General features: G+C 37.2%; 1 protein-coding gene across 1 annotated transcript in view; it reads right to left on the bottom strand.

Annotated features, from left to right (window-relative positions):
• Positions 1-891: 891 nt before the first annotated feature.
• CDKAL1 (CDK5 regulatory subunit associated protein 1 like 1) overlaps positions 892-23,585 on the bottom strand; it is a 415,443-nt gene continuing 392,749 nt past the window's right edge. Inside the window, exon 14 of the mRNA XM_054381757.1 lies at positions 892-1,102. Within this exon, the coding sequence (XP_054237732.1) occupies positions 896-1,102 (207 nt within the window). The 3' untranslated portion in view covers positions 892-895. The remainder of the gene's footprint in view (positions 1,103-23,585) is intronic.

Genomic DNA, 23,585 nt, shown 5'->3' with positions numbered 1-23,585 from the left:
AAGGCTTGAATAAAGTAGTTATAAATTTGCAGTGTTCAAAATGTAACCTTCCCACTAACAGAGCAATATTGTTACATATGGCATGTTCCAATGCACAGCTAATAAAAGATTCACATGTAGCTCTCTGAGCATTGTACTGTAATATAGTATATACAATATACTATAATATAGAGATTATATTGAACCTATATTTTAAAAGCACTCTACCATCAAAACTCCGTCTTCTCATCCAGTGATAAAAACCAAATACTTTTAAAACTATTTCTATGTAAAAAATAATTCCTGTTGTATTAACAAAGCCTAGTAACTCACTGTGAAGCTGAGAGAGGCAAGGTGGCAGGCAAAAATATTCTTTCAGATATGGCAGCACAATAAATAGCAATAAATGACAAACTTCAATGATGTATCAGTGTTTGATTCTAATATAGAAAGACACATACCAAACCATCACACTGCATTAAGCAAATTCTTTAAGAAAGCTTTAAATGCTCTGTCCATAGATTACCAACATCACTTAGCAGAAAGATTTCTTATAAACTTTGTGAGTTTCCTGCATGCATGTATCTGCTACAGCAGTTATTCAAACAGTAATCAATACAAACATTTGCATCACCTTGGAAAAAAGAGGAAAAATGCAACACACTGTTCAACCAACCAAGGCAGAATTTTGGCAAGGTAGGACTCTCTAGAGCTTACAACATTTTCTCCTATGAATGACATGAAAGGCGTAGAAGAGTGAAAATTATCACTCAAATTATACTAGCTTTTTCACTTTTTTCTTAAAAAAAGACACAAAAAAAGAAAGAAAGAAAAAAAAAAAGAATTGATGGTAAAAGTGTTTCCTCTGAAGACTTTAAACATCACTTTTATTGCTTTCATAAAAGCCTCATCCAGTTCACAGCTCTGTTTTCATTACTCCATAGAAAAACGTAACAAGCACTGCAAGTAGAACCAGGCTGACAGACAGTATCTTCAGTCCATCCCCTTCTTGTTGCCATGGAAGCTGCAAAGTCAGCCATGAGCTGAGTGGTGTTTCCAGTGAGGTCTCAGCAGAAGGGTTTGCTTTCCAGTTTGTGCCATTCTGTGGTGCATGCCTGAACTCCTGTAAAGAAATGCACATAGTAAGATTCAACCTGTGCTATTGTGCTGGTTTGGGGCCAGCTGCCACAGCTATGTATTTCTGATTGCACACACCAAATACAAATAAATCTCCTCTTTATACTGAAGTTTAAATTAATAGCCCTTTTCAAGACAAACAGCAATTCAACCTGCACTGCATGATCATCAGATCATCAGGTTTCATGCAGAAATATTACAAATGTCATACAAAGTTAATCTTTTAATGAAATTAACTGCCAAATCAAAGAAGCTATTAGCAACAGACACCAATCTCCAGATCTCAGTACCATCAAAGAGAACTGTCTGATGATTTTTTAATTTATTTTGCTGTAGTCTCCCATTTTTGGCTTCTTCAAATTAAATCTCTAACCAGTGATAGAGCGGACTACAACCCAAGAATCCTTTGCACAGTAGGGCTCCTCTAAAGTCAATCATCATCTCCTGGTGTGCTAGCTCAGTGGTGCTTGAAAATCCTCCCACAGGGCTCTTCCTTTCCCTTGACCCTCAGGAGGCAGCTGTGCTAAAACACTCACCTTCTCATTCAGCATATTGAATCCCAGGTCCCTGCTGTGCCTGCCATTACCATTTTCAAACTGACAGCAAGCAACAAGATTCCCCAGAGTATGAGGACTTTTAACTGCAGCACAAGTTACAGATGTCGAGTCACTATTTCAGTGGAAAATCCACAGGGAAAGAATAAGAAACCCTTCTACCTTGTTCAGTTCAGCATTCTAGCTCTGTAGATACTCCATAGTAAAAACATCTCTTAAAACTGTAATCTGATGACATTTACAAGAGGCAGAAGAGGTAATTAAACTAAAGTGTAATGATCTTGCATTGTAAGAGTCAATATTTCTGATCCCTTATTTTTTCATCCCTCTATTTCAATGATCTCTTAGGAATTCAACTGGAATTCAGCAAGATTTTTAACTAACTTAAAATGTGCAGTTAAAAAAGGTTTTTGATTAATTAATTTTTAATTTCCCCACCTTCCCCTTTACATTTCATATAAAACAAATCAGGGACACAGAAAGTACCTGTCTGGATAATTTTGTATTTCCAAACAGCTGAAATGAGGTCACAGAAAAACACAGACACCACATGCCTGACTCCCTCCTTTACCAAACATGTCTGGGCAAACTCAAATATCAAAGCTCCAAGAAAGATGTCTGCCTATGAAAGTGTGGCAGCACAATTTAACTGTCTGTAACTGCCTCCTGTTTTCCATTTCAGAAATCACCTTTATTACAGAAAGAAAATAATGATTAGTACTGCCTAGGTAAGTAAGCATCAAAGAGTCAAATGATATCCTAGTGTAAGTGCTGCTCTAACATCTAAGGCATTGTTGATTGAGATCACAATTCACACAGGCAAAGGGCTACTGAATAAGCAGACTATGAAATGAGGATGACTTATTTGTACTGCACCCAGATAACCATCAACCAAGTAAACAGGAAGCAGGTAGTGTACTGTAAGGTAAAATAACAACACGACTCCAGTACTTCGGTCTATACTGTGCAGAATATGTTAGTTTCATAAAAAAAAAAAGACAAAACTGCTTCATATTGTTATTAATTACAATCAACTCTTAAGGCATCTGAAATTTTAGTAACCTGACATGGCTATTTTATCCTCCAAAATCAAAGCTAATAAACCTTTGCCTTGCAGAATAAACTGGAAACCATACAGTATTAAGGATTTCTAACAGATGAATGAAAACTCTGGAAATTCATTCTTTCTAGACATTTACAAACCCTTTCTTTTCTTTGCAGGTCTCACCAATTTCTACCAGTGTAAGATGTATAATATATGGTCATGCACTGTTTTTACATGTATCGTTGGTGTGTTTACACTAACTCTAAGGTGATTTAAAAGAACACACAAGGCTGTGAAAACATCAGTGTAATCAAAGACTGATTTCTTCTTTGCCAATTCATGACTAAAAATATGGCTGACCACAACCAGACTCTTAACTCCTTATTAAATATTTCTACACAACTTGATTAGCAGTAAAATGCTGAGTATTTGGTCGCACAGGACTAGAGCCAATACCTCATAAATTACTTGGTCTCTCCTCTGTGTTCCTCTTCATGCTCAGGTTCAGTTCCTACCTGTCTCCATGAGATGAAAGATAGCCAACAAAACACCCCAAATGCGTGTTGCAGCTTGTAAAAAGTTTCCCTTTTACTAACAGTTAACTATATTAGTGCTTTATGCACTCATTCATGTTTCTGTGCAGTAGCTTTCAGCAGTGATTTCACTGGCACTTCATTTCTGTTCTACAGTTTTTCTGTTTTCAAACATAAAACCAGATTGTCTTATCTTGTTGGTAGAATTTTGATCATGAAGAACCTATACTGTTTTGGTTTTGTGGGGTGTGTGTGTGTGTTTTTTTTCCTTTTCTTTTCTTAATTGCCACATTGTTTTCTTAAACTTCTATTGCAACACATATGCATTAGGCAGTACTGCATACTGCAGTAGGAGAGAATGTAATCAGAGATTTTAGGCAGGGTTTTCAAATTTCTGGTGGTGGGGAACGCCACTGGTCCCATGTTTATCTGTCTCAGTGGCATTTCAGTTGAGTAGGCCACGATGGAAAGTTGTGAGGTCCATTTTCTTCCTTACTTTGTTGTATTTCTCATAAAGTAGATGATGATACTGATATACTAAACCCATTTTTTGTTTTCTTTCTGCAGACGAGATTTTTATCTTAACAGTGTTTTACTAATATGGAAACTTACCTGGGTTGGAGGTACAATTCTCACAATTTCACTATACTTTTGTTTTCCTTCTGTTTCTGCATCTATTTATATTGGTAGTTAAATTCTTAAAATGCATCAAAACTTTCAAATTTTCACAGTATTTCAGACAATATAAGAGATTGTCAAACAATTTAAATGAGGAGTTCTTCTTGCAATAGATGCAGGCGTGAACTACTACTCTTGTTACCTTACCAACCAGAATCCTTTAGAAATTTTCTCATGTATTAAACTGTTCTCATATGGACAAAAAAGATTACAATTTGCAAACTACAGTGACCCTTTAAGACGTTCTTAACAGTTTGTCATTTAGAACACTACTACATTTCTACTTGATAATGTATCTCTTCAGATGATCCTGACAAATACTTTCTTTCAAGAAAAGTAATTAATATGCTCATCTGATCCATGTTTTCTAAGAACCCTTCTTTAATTTGCTCTAAAATTCTGCCCTGCAACACTGATGGATGGCTAATACCACTGGCTTCCTTGAAATTTTCTGTCATTATTGTTACAGAAGATATAAAAAGGGTACATCTGGTTCCCTGCAGCTGAAAGGCTCCTTTAGAAAATGGCAGTCTTTTGTCCCCCCTGCAATTCGTACAACAGCTTTTAAAAACAGGATAATCTCTCGGAGACACCTGCAGGTAGATGCCTCTCCCCAAGAGTCTGTCGTGCAGCTCTGTAAGACACAGCACATAACTCTCAGCGTGAAGAGGAAGAGCTCTGCTAAGCTGATCATGCTCTTCACTCTCTTAAGCCTGAGCTAAGGACTAAGTGGCCCTCTTTGCAGCCTGGACAACAGTGAAGTGCCTGTTTAGAATATAACCAGTTCTTACTAACATAAAAGCATTGTATTACCAGCTGTACTAGTGAAAAACATTGTGGGTTTTTTTTGGTTGTTTGGGGCTTTTTGAATGCTTATTTTTGTTTGGTTGGTTTTGGGTTCGTTGGTTGATTTGTTTTTTGAGGACGGGGCAAAAGTCCTTCTGTAGGATCCATTTGAAGAACTAGTTTTCAGATAAGGTATATAGCATATCGTAGCTATTATATATGTTCTTTTCCCTAAAGCTTTTCATAAACTGTGCCTTGAAGAACTCTCCAAGATACCTACCTGAAGAAAAGATCTTTCATATTCAATGGGGAAGAGAGTTCTCTACAGAGAAAACATGTTTATTAGAGCTCTTTTATGCACATTTGATGTAAGAAACCTGGGTGGAGGCAAAGATCTCATTTGTTGAATTAGCAGATCACTCTGTGCTCTCACTTTAAAGAAGTATTAATTCTTAAAGGCCCTGATTTGTACCTCTAGATAAAATATCTGCAGTGCATTAGCTTCTCAAGGAAACCTTCAAGGCATTTCTGTAATAGTCAGAACTGATACAACTGGTGATATTTACTATACACAATCACTAGTCAGAGTCAAACAGTTTCTTAAGCTGATCTTAGGAATCACACTTTTGCACCTGCAAGACCTAACATAAATGAAGTTCCCAGAAATAATGTTTATACCAGCTTAATTTTGATAGGCCATGAACTATTTGGTAGACTTCTTGTTAATAAGGAGCACTGCTTTCACTAAAAAAGACCACAAAGAAGGAAAAGGTATGCTGAGATGTAAACCTATGTACTATTAACCAAAATGAGAGAAGGAAGGGAGATTATCAAACTGAAATGCAAAGACAGATACTTTGAGCTAAGCATCTTGTATTTCCATGGAGGCGGCCTTTCATCTTGTTTTGGCAGCCACAAAGTAAACATAAGACTTAGCTAATAAGGTATAATATAAATTATTAAACCATCTAGAGTATGATCAAATGCATTTCAGATTATTTTTTGAATAATTCTGCCTTGACGACTGCCAGGAGTAATACATTTTATGTACTCTTGCACAGATCCATTGATTGCTGTCTTTATGAAGCTCCAGTTCCAGACTTAAAATGCTGTGCATGAAAGCAATATATAATCACATCAAAACCTAAGCTTTGGCATCTGTCGATCACAGCCTAGCTTTTTGTAAGATCTCACTTCTTGTTAGTCAACAAAGACATGAGAGAAACTCTTTAGCTCTGAGCTGAGGTTTTAATAGATTCAAAACATTTCTTACATGCAAATTTCTTTTATGGCTCAGGGGCACTGTTAGAGCTTGAAGTGTTAGCTAACTGCTGTGAAAAACTACTTGACTGAGCGTATCTCAAGATAAATTAGACTTCTGAATTTTTTAGCCCAACCAAGTACATCTTACACATTTGTACTACTGGGTTTGAAAATACGGACTTTTATATAATCATGCACAACAAGTCTGTGTGACAAATTATAAGAAAATATGTTAAAATATGCATTACATATCCTACTGCGCCATTTGAAACTCTGGGCTATTACACTTTGGAGGCATTTTTCAAATTTAAAAACCAAACAGTTACTGAAGGTCACATAGATTACACAGCCAAAAAATATGTAAATTCAATTTTATTGAATAGTTCCGGAAGACACGTTTAATTCTGTAGGTATTAAGAGAGCTCCTTTGATTTACTGCTTATGGAATTCTACCAGCCTTCTGCAAATGTGGAATGCTGATCTTAAATCAGAAAATAAATGGCATACGAAATATTTTTTCTAATGGAATTAACACCAGAATTCCTAGAAGAATCATCCCTGCTACCATGTATTCCAATGAATGCACACTGCTATGTTGTTAAGAGAAAACACTGTCTACAAGCATGCTTGTTTCAGTTGTTATCAGCTGTACACCACTCCTAGGAATTCACTGATTCCAAACACACATGGAATTTACTTACTCATTTTCAGAAATGGGAAACCTTGAAAAAATAAATAAAGCAGCCAGGCACTTTTGCAAAGAATTTCATATCACTTCTAAATTTGTGTATATATACACACATGTGTTTCTGTGTGTGTGTGTGATGTATGACTGTATGCTTTAATACGTAAGTGAAGGGACAGAACTGAGCTAAAGGACAAATACAGATTTATTATTAATCTCAGTAAATGGTCAGAGGCTTAGCAATAATTAGTGTTGTTTAATCTGCTAATATCAAATCAGTAGCACTGAAGTCATAGTAAGAAAAGAATCAAACCATCTTGCAAACAGCTGCAGACACTAAAATTGCCCTACTGTCTGTCATAGGATCCTAGGACAACTCAGAGTGCATCTGGTCCACCCTCCTGTTTAAAGAAGGTCAGATTATGGTCTAGGGTGGAGACTGCACAGCCTGCCTGGACCTTTGTTCCAGAGGTTGGCCATTTTCATGGGGAAAATGTTTCTTTTCACATCCAGTCTGAAAATCTTGCTTCAATTTATGGCCACTGACTTTTGTCCTCCCACACGTACTGCTGGGAAGCACTTGGCTCAGTCTTCTCAATAAGCTCCCTATAGGGAGGCTTCTGTTAGGGTCTCCTGAAGGGAGCCCTTCTCTAGGCTTGGACACTCAGCATCTCCTCACAGACTAAGTGCTCCAGCCCCTGAACATCTCTGTGGTTATGCTGAACTTGTTCCAGGTATCAGTTCCTAATTAATATCAAGATCACTACAAATGACCAGTAAAATCAGGTCAGCAATACTCCTTACAGCTGGGCCATGGCCAAATACAAAAATAAAACACATTTAATAATGGAAGGACATAGAGACTGATTGACCTTAAGCTGAGATGCATCAAATTCGACAGTTACTTCCAGGTTTGTCATCCCTTAGGAAGACCATCTTTAACTACAGTCTACCCTGGCCAGCAGAGCAAGTTCACAGAATCGGAAGATTCTTCTTTCCCAGCAACACTTGCAGGATCTGGACAGACTTGAGAGCTGGACAAAGATGAACCTAATGAGGTTCAACAAGGATAAGTGCAGAGTCCTACACCTGGGAAGGAATAATAAACTGCACCAGTACAGGCTGGGAGGTGATATGCTGGAAAGCAGCCTCATGGAGAAGGATCTGGGAGTCCTGGTGGACAAGAAGTTATCCATGAGACAGCAATGTGCCCTTGTGGCCAAGAGGGCCAGTGGTATCCTGGAGTGCATTTAGTGTGTCCAGCAGATCAAAGGAGGTTCTCCTCCCCCTCTACTCTGCCCTGGTGAGACCTCACCAGGAATATCACATCCAGTTCTGGGCTTCTCAATTCAAGAGGGATGGAGATCTACTTGAAAGAGTCCAACAGAGGGGTATGAGGATGATTAAGGGACTGAAGCATGTGCCTTATGGGGAGAAGCTGAGAGACCTGGGGTTTTTTAGTCTGGAGAAAAGACTGAGAGGGGATGTATATAAATATACAAGGGCTGGGTGTCAAGAAGGAAGGGACAGTATCTTCTCAGTTGCACCCTGTGTTAGGACAAGGGGAAATGGATACAAACTACAGCACAGGAAGTTCCACCTCAACATGAGGAAGAACTTCTTTACTGTAAGGGTCACAGAGCACTGGAACAGGCTGCCCAGATAGGTTGTGGAGTCTCCTTCTCTGGAGACTTTCACAAGACCCATCTGGATCTGTTCCCATGCATCCTGCACTAGATTCTATGGTCCTGCTCTGGCAGGGGAGTTGAACTCGATGATCTCCAGAGGTCCCTTCCAATCCCTAACATCCTGTGATCCTGTGATCTGTCTAACTCCTTTGGTCAGTGTAGAAAGAACACCTTTTCCATTACTCAGCTACAGCTCACCTCAATTACACCTACAGTCTCCTCCTCATAAACAAAGGCTGAGGTGCCAACAGAACACAAATTTGGAATGACTTTCTCTCCATGTCACATGGACCCACCTCTGGAACTTCCTCCTCCTCCATTAACATTAATCTTGAACTTTAATATTCCCATGCAAAAATATAAGAGAAATCAATTCTCTCTGTGTATGTTAGTGTACTCAAACTTCTCACTGTTACTGTAAGGCTCCATTGGTATTTTTCTTGGCAAACATCTCTCTGTTCTCTTTCACATTCTTACCTAAGGGTAGGCCCTTCGCTATCTCCTTCTTTTTCCTCTCTCAAACAGTCTTCAACAATTATTCATTAATGAGCCCTCCAAATTCATAATCCAGTTAAAATCTAGACAGAAGGCTGAGTAACTGGTACTTAATAAATTACTTCTTTTTGATGTACACTTGGAGGAGGAATGAAACAACCAAAAAGATCAACTTATAAAAGAACCAAAAGAAGCGAAACAAACAACCAAGAAAACACAAGCCAAAACCACTTCCAAAATGGTGTAAAATCTAGTACTGTTTTCCATTATACTCACTTGTTTTAGCTGTTTCTTTATATTTACCTATAAATGCTTCTACACAGGAGCTGATCTGTTTTTTTTTCCACATGCTTGTATTTTGTGCTGCTATTAAACTTAGCGACTCAATATCCTCCCAGTATACAAATATTGCATCGCTGAAATGAGCTGTCATTCAAGGTCAGAAACAATATTCTGAGATTTTTTTTTTCTGTCTTTTTTTTTTTTTTATGATAAGGTGTGTGGGGTGTCAATCACCATGTCAGGAACAAGTGATGTGCAAGCCATCATTCCAGGCTGCACTTGGAACCACAAGGGAGCTGAAAGATCTTTTAAGGGGAAAAAGTTTGTGATTCAAAAATCAAAGTTGTCCAAGTAATAACATGACAGGAAGGATGAGCCTAGCACAGCACAATGTGGACAAATTCAGGATGGGGATCTGTCACTGTTTATCTCCCTGTGCATAGCATGATTTTATGAAGGAGATGGCAGGTGCTTACTCTGGGCACTTCTCTGGTAATTAGTTGGCTAACAAACAAATCTGTTTCCTACACATCACCAGCACAGGCTTTGTGGCTTTGAAAACACATTACAGTGAAATACAGGATGTGGTAGATACCACTTTTCAGTGTACATACCATAGCTTGTCTTAGTAGATATCCTTCTACAGGATTCCAGCTTGCTACATCTTTAAAGGATCATAGAGATTTTTCATTGTTGTTTTTGTCTTGTTTTGTTTTTAAAAATAAGCATTTTAAGGTTGTGTTTACAATACAACCATTTTCCCAGTTTGTTTTGTTGGATAATGAAAGAATAAAAAAGAGCTAGTAGTATGTGAATATTCGAAGACTGTTCTACAAATGAGATTATTAAATGAAATACTACATACTTTTTTTTTTTTTAATAGCACAAGCCTTCAGAGACCACCACCTTTTTTCATTCCTTTTAAATCTTGAAATAACAATGACAATTGTATGGAGGTCAATAGTAGCTACAGGCAAGGACACAAAAGGTTTCCCTCAGAAAGAGTACCTCAGTAAAATGAATAGCTAGATCTGAAAATAAGTGTTCATGCCATAAGAACCACTAATATAACTGAGTGTTATTCAGATATCAACATTGAAATGAATAATATTACTTTTACTTGGAAATGAACTCTGAGTATATATTACAACAGCATCTTTAAGAGCAATTCTATACTCCCAAATGGTAGAAAGCATAAAATACTAAAGCCTTTCTAGCTGTTGTTATTTGCAAAGAACATTGTGATAAATATCCAAGAAACATCTCAAGGGAAACTCTTTCTCAATATCAGGAAAAGCTTTTAAAGATCTCTCATGTGGAGCAAAGCTGAATTAAACTGATAGATGTACATATTCTTGGCTAAAGCCTTTTCCTTAATCCTAGAATATATCATAAACATGAAATTATGCTGTTTTCATTTATTCCTGCACAACTGAGCATTACACAAATGCAATGTTTCAAGCAGAGCAATGTTGTATTAAACAACAATCACAGAGATAAAGGATATGGTCCTTCTTACATTCCAACCATGGATAATAAACATGGCATAAAATGAGCAGTTTTAATACTTAGGAGTGATACCAGTGGGATCTATATGCCTCCCTCATTGTACAGGTAGAGAAACAAAGAAGATGGAAGTGTATCCAACACCATAATATGAGCCAGTAACCAGGTCTCTACAACTACTGTCTCATATCCTAGCTGTCACCAGCCTCAAAAACCTTCTATCCCTGCCAAGTTTAAGTTTGAAATACATTTTCTTAAAGCTAGGCAATACCTTAATGTGTAGTCTCCTGACAACTTCTCTTACATTCATTTTCACAGACTTCTCTACCCAGTATTAAACACCTCCAGTTCCTGGGACTGCAGATGCTCACTAAGCACAGATGGAGTTGGACCTTGGCAAAAAGAAGCATTTCTTGCAAAGCTGACATTTAACAGTTAATAAAAGTGTGACTGATCTTGACTAACTTTGTGGGTTCAGTGCTAATACAGTGGGTTCAGGTTTTATTTTCATATTGTCGTGGCCTCTTTCCTTTAAGTATCCTTACTTGTTTTAGAAGGCCTCCCACAGTGCCAGTTAGCATACTTTGGAGCACCTGAGGGAGTGCCTTGAAATCAGAGTCTCCTTTTTAATTTCACACTCAGTCAAGTTCAACTGCAGTTAATGGAGGACTCTCTCATGGAAACATCAAACAATGGTTACTTTTTCTGATTAGCAAGTCTAACTGCTCTAACACAATCTCTGCAGCCTCTACAAACGATTCATCAGCCCATCTCCACAATAGAGATTGCATTAGAAAAACCTTTCCTGGCTTGCTGTGTGTTTTATGCTAGATAATCATGATAGCGCCTTGGCACTCTAAGACATCAAAGAACAGCAAGTATCCAATCTACAGGCTGTAACAAATATCTGCCCTTAGAAGAGCATTTGTATCATTCCCAGGGTGGTCTGACTAGACAATCAACTTCTGTATTTGCAGAAGACCGAAGTGCATAAGCACAAACATGCACTCTGTCATGCTCAAATACTGGCAACTTGTACCTCAGCTGAAAGACTCCAGTGAATCCACTGGACCTCAGCCTTCTCCTACTCAAGTTTTACATGGTGTACTCTATCAGATTGTATTGGATAATTCCTAGGATTAGCTCATCCAGAGGATTAGTTCCTCTGGAATTAACCAAGAAGTACTATTTTCCCCTTTTTATTTGAGACTTCATGCCCTGGAGCTAGTTTCTGTTAAATGCTGTACAGTCACTACTGCGATTTGCCTGAACACATCCTACAAAATTTTAATCATCTGTAAATATCTGCTTCCACGTATTTCAACCTGACCATGATCAAATTTGTTCACTAGACTAACCTTTCAGCAGACACTTTGAACATCTGCCTCATTTTCGTCTGTGAAATGGGAAGACAAAAGCTGTATTTCAGGAGGAAATCTAAACTCATTACTGTTTCTGAAGCGTTCAAAAACTTAGCTACAGGGTCATAGGAAAGGTTAGAAATAAATTAGTAACTCCCTTGAGAGTAAGGTTTAAAAAGCATGTAGCAAATAACACTGTTTATTAGACAATAAACAATGCAAAGGAAAAATACCCAACAATAGTTCATTAAATGAATAGTCTCAGCTCTGTGCACAGAAGGAAACAAATTTGTGTATGTGTGTGAAAATAGTGCAGAAGCACTGATTAAAGACTGAAACGTAATATACTTGGCATTTACATGAAAAAGAGGAACTGAAACTCTAGAATTTCCTTAGTTCAAAGTATTTCACTTTACACCCCAAATAACCTGCGCACACATTCAATACTACACACGTAATATTCTTAGCTTCTTCTTGTTATCACATAGGTCTTCAGTGTCATTGCAGTGCTACACTTTTCTCTACTTAGAAAAGTCTGTTGAACACAACCCATAATATTTTAATACAGATTTCTTTTGTGTTTTGTCATTGCTTTTGTATCTCGGTGAACACAGCTATTCACTGGAATTGACTCATGAGCAAGTGGTGCCCTTGCCTCCATTTCATTCTCTCTGCCCATCCTCGTAACTTTTGATTCTACTCATTTCAACAATGGAAGAGCAATCCACTAGCTTCATGTCAAAGAGTGGTAGAAAAAAAGGAGAGGCCTAAATCAGTGCTCCCATAGAGGGAAAGGCCAAAGCCCAGCCTCAACAATCTGTTTGTTGCCATCACCCTGCCGACCATCTGTGCTTCTTGAACACCAAATCACATGCAATAGTGGAATAAACCACCTCCAACACATTTTGGACCACAGAGCAGTCAGACATGACAAGGAAGATGTGGAGAGGAAGCTGTGCTTTTTTTTTTCTGTAGAAACAGGGAAGGAACCAAAGAGCATAGAAAACCAGGCTTTGTCAGTTCGACCACTCAGTTGCTCATGCCCTACCTGTGAATGCAGCTTTCTTGTAAAAAGACTCTGTCTGCTTCATAGCACTTCAAAATTAAATGCAAAATCAGATGAAAATTGGATAAAATATAAATAGGAAAAGGGAAGGAGGTGGTACTGCGTAGCAAGCGGAACAGTGTTTCAACAACCTAGCTTGCTACCAAGTTTCTGCACTTCCCACTTCTCTCAGCCTTTTCACAGCTGAGGGCTCCATCTGATTGGATACTACCACTGTGTAGAAATGCATAGGATATGAGAATGATTTCACATAGTAAACTGTTGCAAAGGTATCTCTTTTACTTCTCACATTTGCCATGTTAAGCTTAACTTAAACGTTCTATCAAACACCGTATCTTTATTTATAGGCCCTTTTTTACTAAGTGAGGTAAAGGTCTGCCTCTTAGGACAGACTGCCAATCTTTGAAAGGAATTTCACCCACCCCCACTTTTCTGAAACCCATAAAATTAGATCATACCAGAATAAACTGCTTTCAGAAAAAGAAAGCCTGGAGACGAGAAAGCTTTGGGGAGACCTAATAGCGACCTTCCGGTACCTGATGGGGGCCTACAGGAAGGATGGAGAGACTGTTTACAAAGGCTTGTAGTGACAGGACAAGGAGCAATGGTTTCAAACTAGAAAGGAGTATATTTAAATCAGATGTTAGGAACAAGTTCTTTATCATGAAAGTGGTGGAACACTGGAATGGGTTGCTCAGGGAGGTGGTTGAGGCCCCATCCCTGGAGATATTCAAAGTGAGGCTTGACAGGGCTCTGGATAACCTCATCTAGTTGAGGATGTCCCTGCTGACTGCAGAGGTGGTTGGACTGGATGACCTTTAGAGGTTCCTTCCATTCCAAACCATTCTATGATTCTATGAAAATCTGAGATAAACAAATAAAAAACAGAAGACAACCTGAAAATGGCAATCATATACTAGGTGTCTACATGGGTGACAAACGTAAGCCCACAGAATGGTAACTGTGGGGGAGATTAATCTAGTTTTTATCAAATTAATGAGTTTGGATTTTAAAATGCTTTATGTCTCCATGTGAAAGCCTAACAGCACTACAACAGTTTTTTATCACACAAGATACTCTCCCAAGTATAACTCTAATTCATTCCTTTCCAGCTATTAAGAGCTACTCATGTGGCTTTCCCCTGTGGTTCTCTGACAAAATCTGATTGTGGTACAGAATTCTAAGTAGTCCTCACTGGAAAAATAATTAACTAATGTTTCTTTGGATAGAGATACATGTTGAATAGCTGAAAGAGGAAAAGAATTCCTGTCATTCTAAACACTATTTCCATTATTTTACCACATTAAAGTTCTTGTATTTTGAAAAAACTATCTGTGTTTATCTGTGTCAGAAATGGATATTCACAGTCATCCTTTTTGTATAATTATGTTATCTGCACTTATCAGAGATTCTGTATGTGAGAATTGCAAAATAGTTTCCATAAGGATAAGATAAAGCACAGTCAGACTGACTGAAATGACTTACAGTCACATATGAATTCATGTCAAAACAAGCATGAGATTTAAAAAAAAATTTAAAAAAATCTTCTAATCCTGATTACAAGACCCTTTCTTGAGGACCAGAAATCAATCTGCTTGACATTATGCATAGGTAGTTTTTGTAGCTATGTGATGTTTTGACAAAAAGAGCTAAAATGTACTGCCTACATATCTTCGTTCCATCAAAAGTATTTTCACAAAAATTTCCAAGCCATCCCAATCCAAAATGGAGCATTTGTTCAAGTTCTGCCACAGTGTGTGTACGTGTGTGTATATATATATATATCTTAACACACACACACATATATTGTATATACACACACATGCATATATATACAGCTGTGAAGAAGAACCCATCAGTTTGAAAATTAAAACATCTAGTGAATAATTTCCTCATATAATATTGTTTCAGAGACACCATGCTTATACTGAGGCTACAGATAAAGAACATTAATTTCCATGTGACGTTTGCTTTTCATTTTGGATTTGACATCTGGCTGTCCAGCCAGTCAAGATTCATTCTTTTCACTGTTTATCAATCACACAGCCATCTCATGTTGTATAACGTGGATAGTCAATCCTTTTTGAGAAGGTGCATGAGTCTGCTATGAGCCTTACGTTACCATGCCTTGCCAATCACACATCCAGACAGAAATTCATCATGTGATTAATAGTTAATTGCTCTGCTTCTCCATACATCACATAGGCTCCAATAAGTATAAACCTTATCTGGTAGCCACTGGAAAAGAGAATATTGGATACTGTCTGGAGAGGCAGGTTGTCCCAGTCCAGAGGCTGGCCATCTCTGCACAGCATAATTAAAAGCACCCTCATGAATTTGTGAAGAGGCCTTGTTTACAAGTCTGAATCTCACAAAACAGTGTTTTTACTGCTAAGGCCAGACAAAAAGGCAAAATGAAATGTATTATACAGAAAACGTTAATAGCACAGCAACATCAACATTCATCATAGAATTTGTCAACTTACATTAAGCCAGAAGCTAGGAAATAACTATTTTCTTATGGAATGATGAGCTACATAGGTCAAACACAGTCTGCCTCCAGGCCCTTAATTATTCTGTGTGACTGTCATCACCAAAAACAACCAAAAATGCAACCGTCTCTTTAAGAAATGTTTATCACTGAATTATTTTTAAATTTGTGTTTGTTTTACAAGTGGTTTGTCAGACCTTCTCTACAATGGAGACTACATGAGAAAAATTCATATCATTTTTTTCATACCTTGATGGCTAAGAATGCCATGTAGCACAACTTTGGTTTCAAATTTACATCAGTATATCCAAATTAAAAGCAACTTCATGCCACTGCTTGTGACCTCAATGATTAAAGGCTAAAGCATTGATGAAGTATACATTCATCTTCCTCATCATAACTCCAAAGTCTCAGCTTTTCACAGTGTTTAGGATGGAAGAAATATGTCCTATTTTTTCCAAGATCATTATTTTATTATTACTCCAAAAATGGGTTGTGGTCTCGACTCCAGTGAAAGAAATGAAACTAAATGAAAGATGATGAAATTTTAACATCCTGTCGGCTTGAGTTTCAAACACAGGCAAACCGTGCTTGAAACCTTCTCACTCTTTCAGAACCTCAAAACACGAGCTGTTTCTGATGCATACTTGTGAATCTACTTACAGGGGACTCTCACTGAAAATGATGAACAAGCTTTGTTCTGATGAAAAAGAAATGCATAACAACTAAAGACCAGTCAAACAGATGGAGTGCTAATTTTACTTCAGTGGGGCTGTATAGGGGATTTGGGCTACCTACATTAATGATATCACATTACCACAACCTCTCACGGTCTACTGATTGTATCTTTCAGTATAACATTGCTCCTTGCCAGTGCTGCATCAGACAATTACATCAAGCCCAGTTCTACTTTCTGGATTTTAGCTAGCATGAGTGACTTGGCCTGACATTGGAATAAGTTAGTAGAAAATCTTTCTGCACGTTTAAGAAAGGTTCTAACATCTGAGATAACAAATGAGGGGTGAGAGAATCCTTTAAGTCATTTAAATACACAATGGGAAATAGTCGGGGGAAGGTTATCAAGGTTGGTGTATTGTATGCTAACCACAGGTAAAGCTGTCTTTGAACAGCTTTAATGAAGTGCTTAAATAATTTGTTGCTTTTCTAAATGTTTCTTTAACTTGATGGCGTTTGATAAAACCCACAGGAACAGCTTGCTTTGGAACTTGTTACAAATAAGAACTGAGCCTAAAGTTAAATAAATTTAAGAGTCAGGTCTCATGAAAACCTTCAATGTATTAAGTAGGCAATGAGCCAAATTTCTTAGAGGTAGAACACGAACTTTTAAAGCAATTACTCCTCTTGCAGTTTAAGAGGACTCCTTAAAACAGCCTTAGATTGGGGGAGAGACTGTGGTAGGAGGGCAAGGGTTTATTTCTGTTGTTGTTTGGTCCAGTAAACCTGCAACAACATGCTTTAATGGCTAATGGCATGATCATTTGATCTGCTTACATGACAAAGGATCTAGAGTGATTGTTAAACCTGATATGGAATACAGCCTGTATAAACACAAAGTTACTGTATGCAGCCTTTCAAGAAGCATAAGTTTACTAAGCTTGCTTACACACTACAACTTTCTCTGGACTATCTTCAAGGATCCAGTCATTCTAGTATATTCAGCACAGTCACAATAAGTCTTTGGTATCTTAGTGCAATTACAAGTACATCCGTAGTGGACTAAATTCAAGGCTCTGAGTTTCACATCCACCTCAGTGAAGCATGGTATTTGGCTGTTTATAGACATGATTTCTCCAATGTAGCCACCAAACAGAAGCTCATCCTTATTACTCAACTGTAATCTAATTTCAGTTAAAGATACAACCACTGTAAATTTGCTGTTGAATTTCAATATGTAGACATCCCCATACAAAAAATTTAATACTCATGAAAGCTTTAAGCATTTGTTTCCTCCTATTGAAAAGCCTTTTCCTGTTTTTCTTTACCTTATTACCCTTGACACCACAAAATGTCTCTGATCTAATGTAACTGACAAATATATTAAAAACACAAATGTAAATTACTATATCCAAGTATTATCAAAATCTGAGTGGGAAGCCATGAATATGAATGGATCTTGGCATTCTGCTATGACAGTTAATCCTAATATTGCTGGATCAGTTCAACACTAAATAGATTTGTCAGAAAAAAAAAGTTATTTGCAAATTCATATATTAGTAAATTCTCATCATAAAGAGAATCAACATGGATGATTTTTAGACTACTACAAGCCATTATTCCACTGAGAATCTGATAAAAACTTTGGAACATATTAAAGGATACAGAACACTCTAATTTGCCTTTAACATGCTTTGCTAATTCCTTTGAAATGAGCTATACTTTTAAAAGAGTTTCAAATTAAAAATGGCCTAGTCTCATGACTGTAATTTTAATTTGCCTTCAAAACAATCTCAAAGTTAATGAACTCCAAACAATCTCAAAACTAAACAAGGGAGACCCAGTTCTCTCAGCGTTTCCTCATAACATTTAAAGCATTTCAGTTTTAGAACAGGGACAAATATATTTGTGGTTACCTTGTGAGAAGTTAGCCTTTTCTGTTTCTTTTCTCTTACAGAGAGGCAGTGGTAGTTACCCACTATCCTAGTATGTATACAAGGCTTTGTACAAAGTGTTGGCAGAAGCAGAAAACTAGGATAGATTTCTGAAGATGAAAATTAACTATCACCTTGTCTAGAAGAAGAAAGGAGATAGTACAGAAGTCTAAGAAAGCCTAGAAAACAACCAGAAACAACCCATCATTACAATAATATCCTTTCTATGCAAGTCCTATCTACAATACAAGAGTACATCAGGATCACTATCATAAGGCAGTAATGGCTCACAGGTATACTCAAGCCAATTTTTATTGAACTTCTCGGTGTGAAAAATTAGGTTGTTTAGGACTCTGTTCTACCATAGCTCTAGTGCTTACAGTATGAGTTGACTTGCAACAACTACATTTCTAAGAGACAGAAGTTCAACATTCCAATACTTTGTATAACATCAAATCTCCTACAGACCTTCCATTTGGTAATGGAGACAGCTCTCTTGCCCTTCTAAATCTCAATTTCCTCTCATGATCTTCAAATGCCTTTTTCATGCTGTCCCACTTCAGTATTCATGTAGAATGGCAGGGGTGGGATGGGTTTGGACTCGATGATCTCTTTGGGTCCCTTCCAACCCCTGACATCCTGTGATTACATCTCTGACAGATGAGGAACAGGTAAAAAAATCAGCCATCAAAGACATAAATATCTCATGCCTATGACTGTGTGCTTGCTTGCAGGGAATGGAGACAAAGGGAAGCAACGAAGAGAGCAGTACCATCTGTGTGAGCATTCTGGTGATCTGAAGAGTAGTAATAAAAAGGAGAGGCATGACTAAATACTACAAGAAAAGATATAACATATCTTTTAACTTGTATTAAATTCCACTGAAGAGGTAAAAAAGTCAAACCTTTAATGACTTATGTTGGCATAATGAGTTAAAAATAAATTACCTCCAAAACAACAGAAAACCACAAAACTTGTGGCTACTGCTTTTTTTTTTTTCCCTACTTGAAAGCCAAGTAAAACTCAGTGAATTTATAACCTGGGACATTAAATAATAAAGCATTACTAAAAACAAGTGTCTTTTGACTCTTTCCAAGAAGTCTGTCTGTTAAAGCTTTGATTGAAAAGAAAATAAATATTTTAAACGGAACTCCTAAATATTACAGGGAGCAGTTAAAATTACCATGGCTACACATTTCTGATTTGCTCCTGTGGCAAGACAGAGCAGAACCCACCCACCCATTCTGCACTGCATGCCCATTAAATTAAAGACTTCAGGATAAAACTACTGGGTGAAGGTTTTATGCTGGCTCTTGGTTTTGCTGCCTTAAATCATGTCTATGTATTTAGCCCTCTAAGTGGGGAAGAGAAATGTTTTGGATCAATGAACTACCTTCTATTCCAGTCAGCCAAAATGACTTCTGGCTAAATTAAAATGTTCACAGAATTACAGAAGATAAGGCTGGAAACAAACTTAAGAGGTCACCTAGCCCCTACCCATGACCCAAGGCGGCGGATCTACATCAAGTGTTTATCACAGATATTTGCTAAGCATGTTGCTGAAGATCAGCACTGATTAAAATTCCCCAATCACTACAGGCAATCCAATCCATTGCTTATCTAAACCCAGAAAGAAAAATCTATTCTGCCCATAGGAAAGAATCCATCCTTAATTTCAGATTCTAAGATGAGAAATGTTGGGCTTTCAAGCAGAAGAAAAACTCAAATCAACACAAATCCCCAAATAAACAAAGCCAGCATGGTGTGCAGATAATGTGTAGATCATGAAAATCAGCACTTTAGGAACATTACATTATAAATTTTTGTTGTTTTTCAAGTAAAAATGAGACTTTTGAAGGTCGTCCTTAAAAACATCCATGGTTGGCACTGAGCTCCACTCTTAGAAAGGAAATTTGTATTTTCTTTTGTTAACTTTATAGTGACCTTAGTGAAATCACTGAACAAAATGTAAGAAAAATAGATTAATTAGGAAAAATTTAACATCATCTTTTATGACCTCTATTTACAACCAGCAGGGAACATCAAAAGGACATTAAATAAAACAGATTAATACATGCAAAAGCAGTAACTATTTATGTGCCTTGCACTATAATCAGATGGTTCAGAGAAAGAGGGAGAGCAACTGAGCTAATAAAAGGTGTTTCTATATATGCTAGAGCACACAATTCAAGTGCAACGAATAGTGCACCTTATTTTCATGCAGTAGTACCTGAAAACTATTTTACACAGAAAAGATTTTCTTTTTTTCTTTTTTTTTTTTTTTTTGTCTGTATACTTCTTTTAAATAGAAATTTCCCCATATTTTTCTCAAATTGTCCCTTCTTGGACACTGTGATGCAAAGATGCCTTTGCAAAGCAGCCTTCCAAGAGCAGTAAAAGTTGTATTTTATTTTACTTTATTCTTTGGAAATTCTATCTTTTATTAGCATTTCTCATACTTTCTATGATTTCTGTAATTTTATTAAAGATTCCTCTCTTTACATCTGTACGCCATTTTCTGATCCAAAATTTGCTTCCTCATTCTCTCTTTTCCCTAAATCTCTAATCTCTAGTTCCTGCTCAGGAACCAAGTTTTCCACCACTTTGAAACTCCAGCATATGTAAAAACTGTGCTTAATAATTACTTCAGTTTAAACACATCTTCTGCATTTCCTTCCAAGTCCTTGAAGTTTGCAACACAGAGATCTCAGTTCTGCCATGATGTCTTTCATTTCTGTTCCAGCAGAAGACACTTCCCCCCCTCCTCTCCATTTTATTTTGCCTGCAAGTGAAGCACCCTTTCTACCTGAGATCAGAGAGTTCCCTTTAAGCTATGCTTTGTTGATTCTTCTCACTAGCTGGCTCTAAAGAAGTACTTGATATATGCATTTTCCCATTTCCTAACATCAGAAAAAAAAAAGGGCTATGTAACTAGAAAATACTTTGTGGCTAACTGGGAGACCAGAATCACACATCTTCTTCAGCAAAATCCAGAAGTACAATGATACAATAACTTACTGCAAAAGATGAAGGAAAGATGGAGAAACAAAGGAACAAGTGGAGTGACCAGGCAGTTGCTTGCTAACTGAAAAGCAGCGGCTACCTCCTCATTTCCTTTGAAGATCCCAAGCACTTGAACAGCTATTAGCTTAATGGGCTGACTGTGGATATTACTGTGGTCTGGGAGAGCCACAGAGATGAGCACCAAGATCCCAGACTCACAAAAGGAGATAGTGCAAAATGGAGGCTGCCAGGAGGAGTCATTTGCAGTGAAAATGTTAGACACGGTGAATGTTATCACGTGCACCAATGGAAGACAGGCAACCAAAAGAGGTGCCTGCATTTGTTTGAAAAGAAAGTCAGTCACAGAAGCACTACGGAAACAGGAATTACAAACATAAACCAATAATGACTAGATAATTAAATAGCCTGTTAAAATTAATTTTTTTCTTGCCTTAATTTTCTCACTGATTAAAATTTCCTACTGAAGGCCCTCAGACTGATAGGCTTTGACTTTGGCAATGCATTACAGCTCTGGCAGGTAGCCAGCCTTTTATTTTTATCCATCAGTCCTTTGGTCTGTTCTTCATATATTTCTCAGCTTGTAATATTTTGGGGTTTTTTTTTTGCTCTAGTCACAGAACATATGTAAACAAGTAGGATTATTTTTGCAGTACAGAAGATATAACATACTTTATTTCCATTTCTGACAAGAGAATCTTGCAGATTTTTGTTTGTTTGTTTTCAATGATAAATTTTAGACAAATATTTGACTCTAAACAGGATGCATTTATTAGGTGTTTTCCTTTATGCTGCTGAGAAACTGTCAAGATTCTTAAACATGGCCACATATAACTAATAAAATCAAACTCACTAAAATGTTATCTTGAAATTAAATTACATTCAGACTATTGACGCACACTGCTGACTTTTCAAAAATGCTTAACATCCAGTGACAATGTAATCAGTACTATGCCCATTGAGAACCCATCTCCAAATCTTAGAGACTAGTTCACCAGAGCACTTAAGAACATAGGAGAAATGCTAAATTGCTTTACTGAACCTCAAAATGCTGAAGTACATTCTTAATGCTTTGTCATCTACGAGCCTGCCTCAATGAGAGGATATCACACCTGCAGTACTTACATCTTGGATTTATATCCTGTGAAACTTAGTAGAACTAATTCTGGGTCAAAGATCTGAAATATTTATTTGCTGTTATTTGTAACTGAAGTTAGTAACACATGATATGCTTGCTTTGTCTGAATGATCATTTTTAATGTTACTGCAACTTTTTAATTATCAGTCCACATATATCCTATGTTAGGTTCACTAGAACCAAATCCAAAAAAGTCTTTACACCTGTGCTTATGCTTTATTGATTTCAGCTTTCACCTGTATATCCTCTCTGCTATATAACCTCTAAACATTGTTCTATTACTGAATAAACAGCTTTACATTTTAAACCCCAATAAATCTATAGTAGATTTAAATTTCTGAGTTAATTGGTATATCCAAATGTACTTGCTCCCCATAATAGCCCTCTTGTAAAACTGTGCAACTTGGACACATCATTCCCTTTCAAGTGGCTGTTACGACAAATTCATGCTAAAGGAAAAAAAAGTGTCCTGGCAAACATCTGTTCATTTTCATATTTAGTATGTCCTCCCTGACTGCTTGGACAGCTTTTTAACTTGAGCCACTGACTCCAACACTCCTCTGTCCTTCCTACTCCAAACTTCTGCCACAGAGCCTAATGTTATTAAATGCCAAGGTCTTACTCTAAATCCATCTACTTAGTTAAGAGTCTTTTTTCCTCAGAGACTATAATTATTGTCAAGACATTCTACATCATTAATACATTAAGGGACATACCTATTATGTATACTTTTCATACACTGAGAAAGTATGATAAAAGTATATGCTAGAGAAAACTTGAATTTAGTTATTCAGTATTTCTCTACCTATTTGGCAGATATATACAGCAGGTGAATATTTTACGGAACCTCTGTGTGACATTTTGCATCCTCTCTTTTCCAGTCAAATCTTTTGATTCCAGTTGCTGATCTACTTCTTGTATTTCTTTGGACCAGCTTGGCACCCCAGTCATGATGTTGAAAGGGTGAAAAAAGAGGCCTGTAATTGATTCTTCAGACTCACCACGTTGCTTGTTGTGCTCCCTCTGACCTCATCAGAAAAAATTGAGAGGCATGCAGCAGATGAGAAAGGTATTGTAGGTATTCCTCATCACAGCATTTACAGAAACACCCAGTTTCTTAGGATGAGTGTGTGGCTTGCTTTGATAGGTTCATGTTAATGTTCACATTACTGTGTTCTCAGTTTTCCTAACTTTATTTTTTTAGCTTAATTTAATTTTTTAAACACTGTGTAAACACTGTACAGTTCTAAAAGCTTTCACTCTTTCTG

Source organism: Indicator indicator, chromosome 6 (genome assembly GCF_027791375.1).
Source record: "Indicator indicator isolate 239-I01 chromosome 6, UM_Iind_1.1, whole genome shotgun sequence".
Taxonomy (NCBI): Eukaryota; Metazoa; Chordata; class Aves; order Piciformes; family Indicatoridae; genus Indicator; species Indicator indicator.
This window is presented reverse-complemented; position numbering and strand designations above follow the sequence as displayed.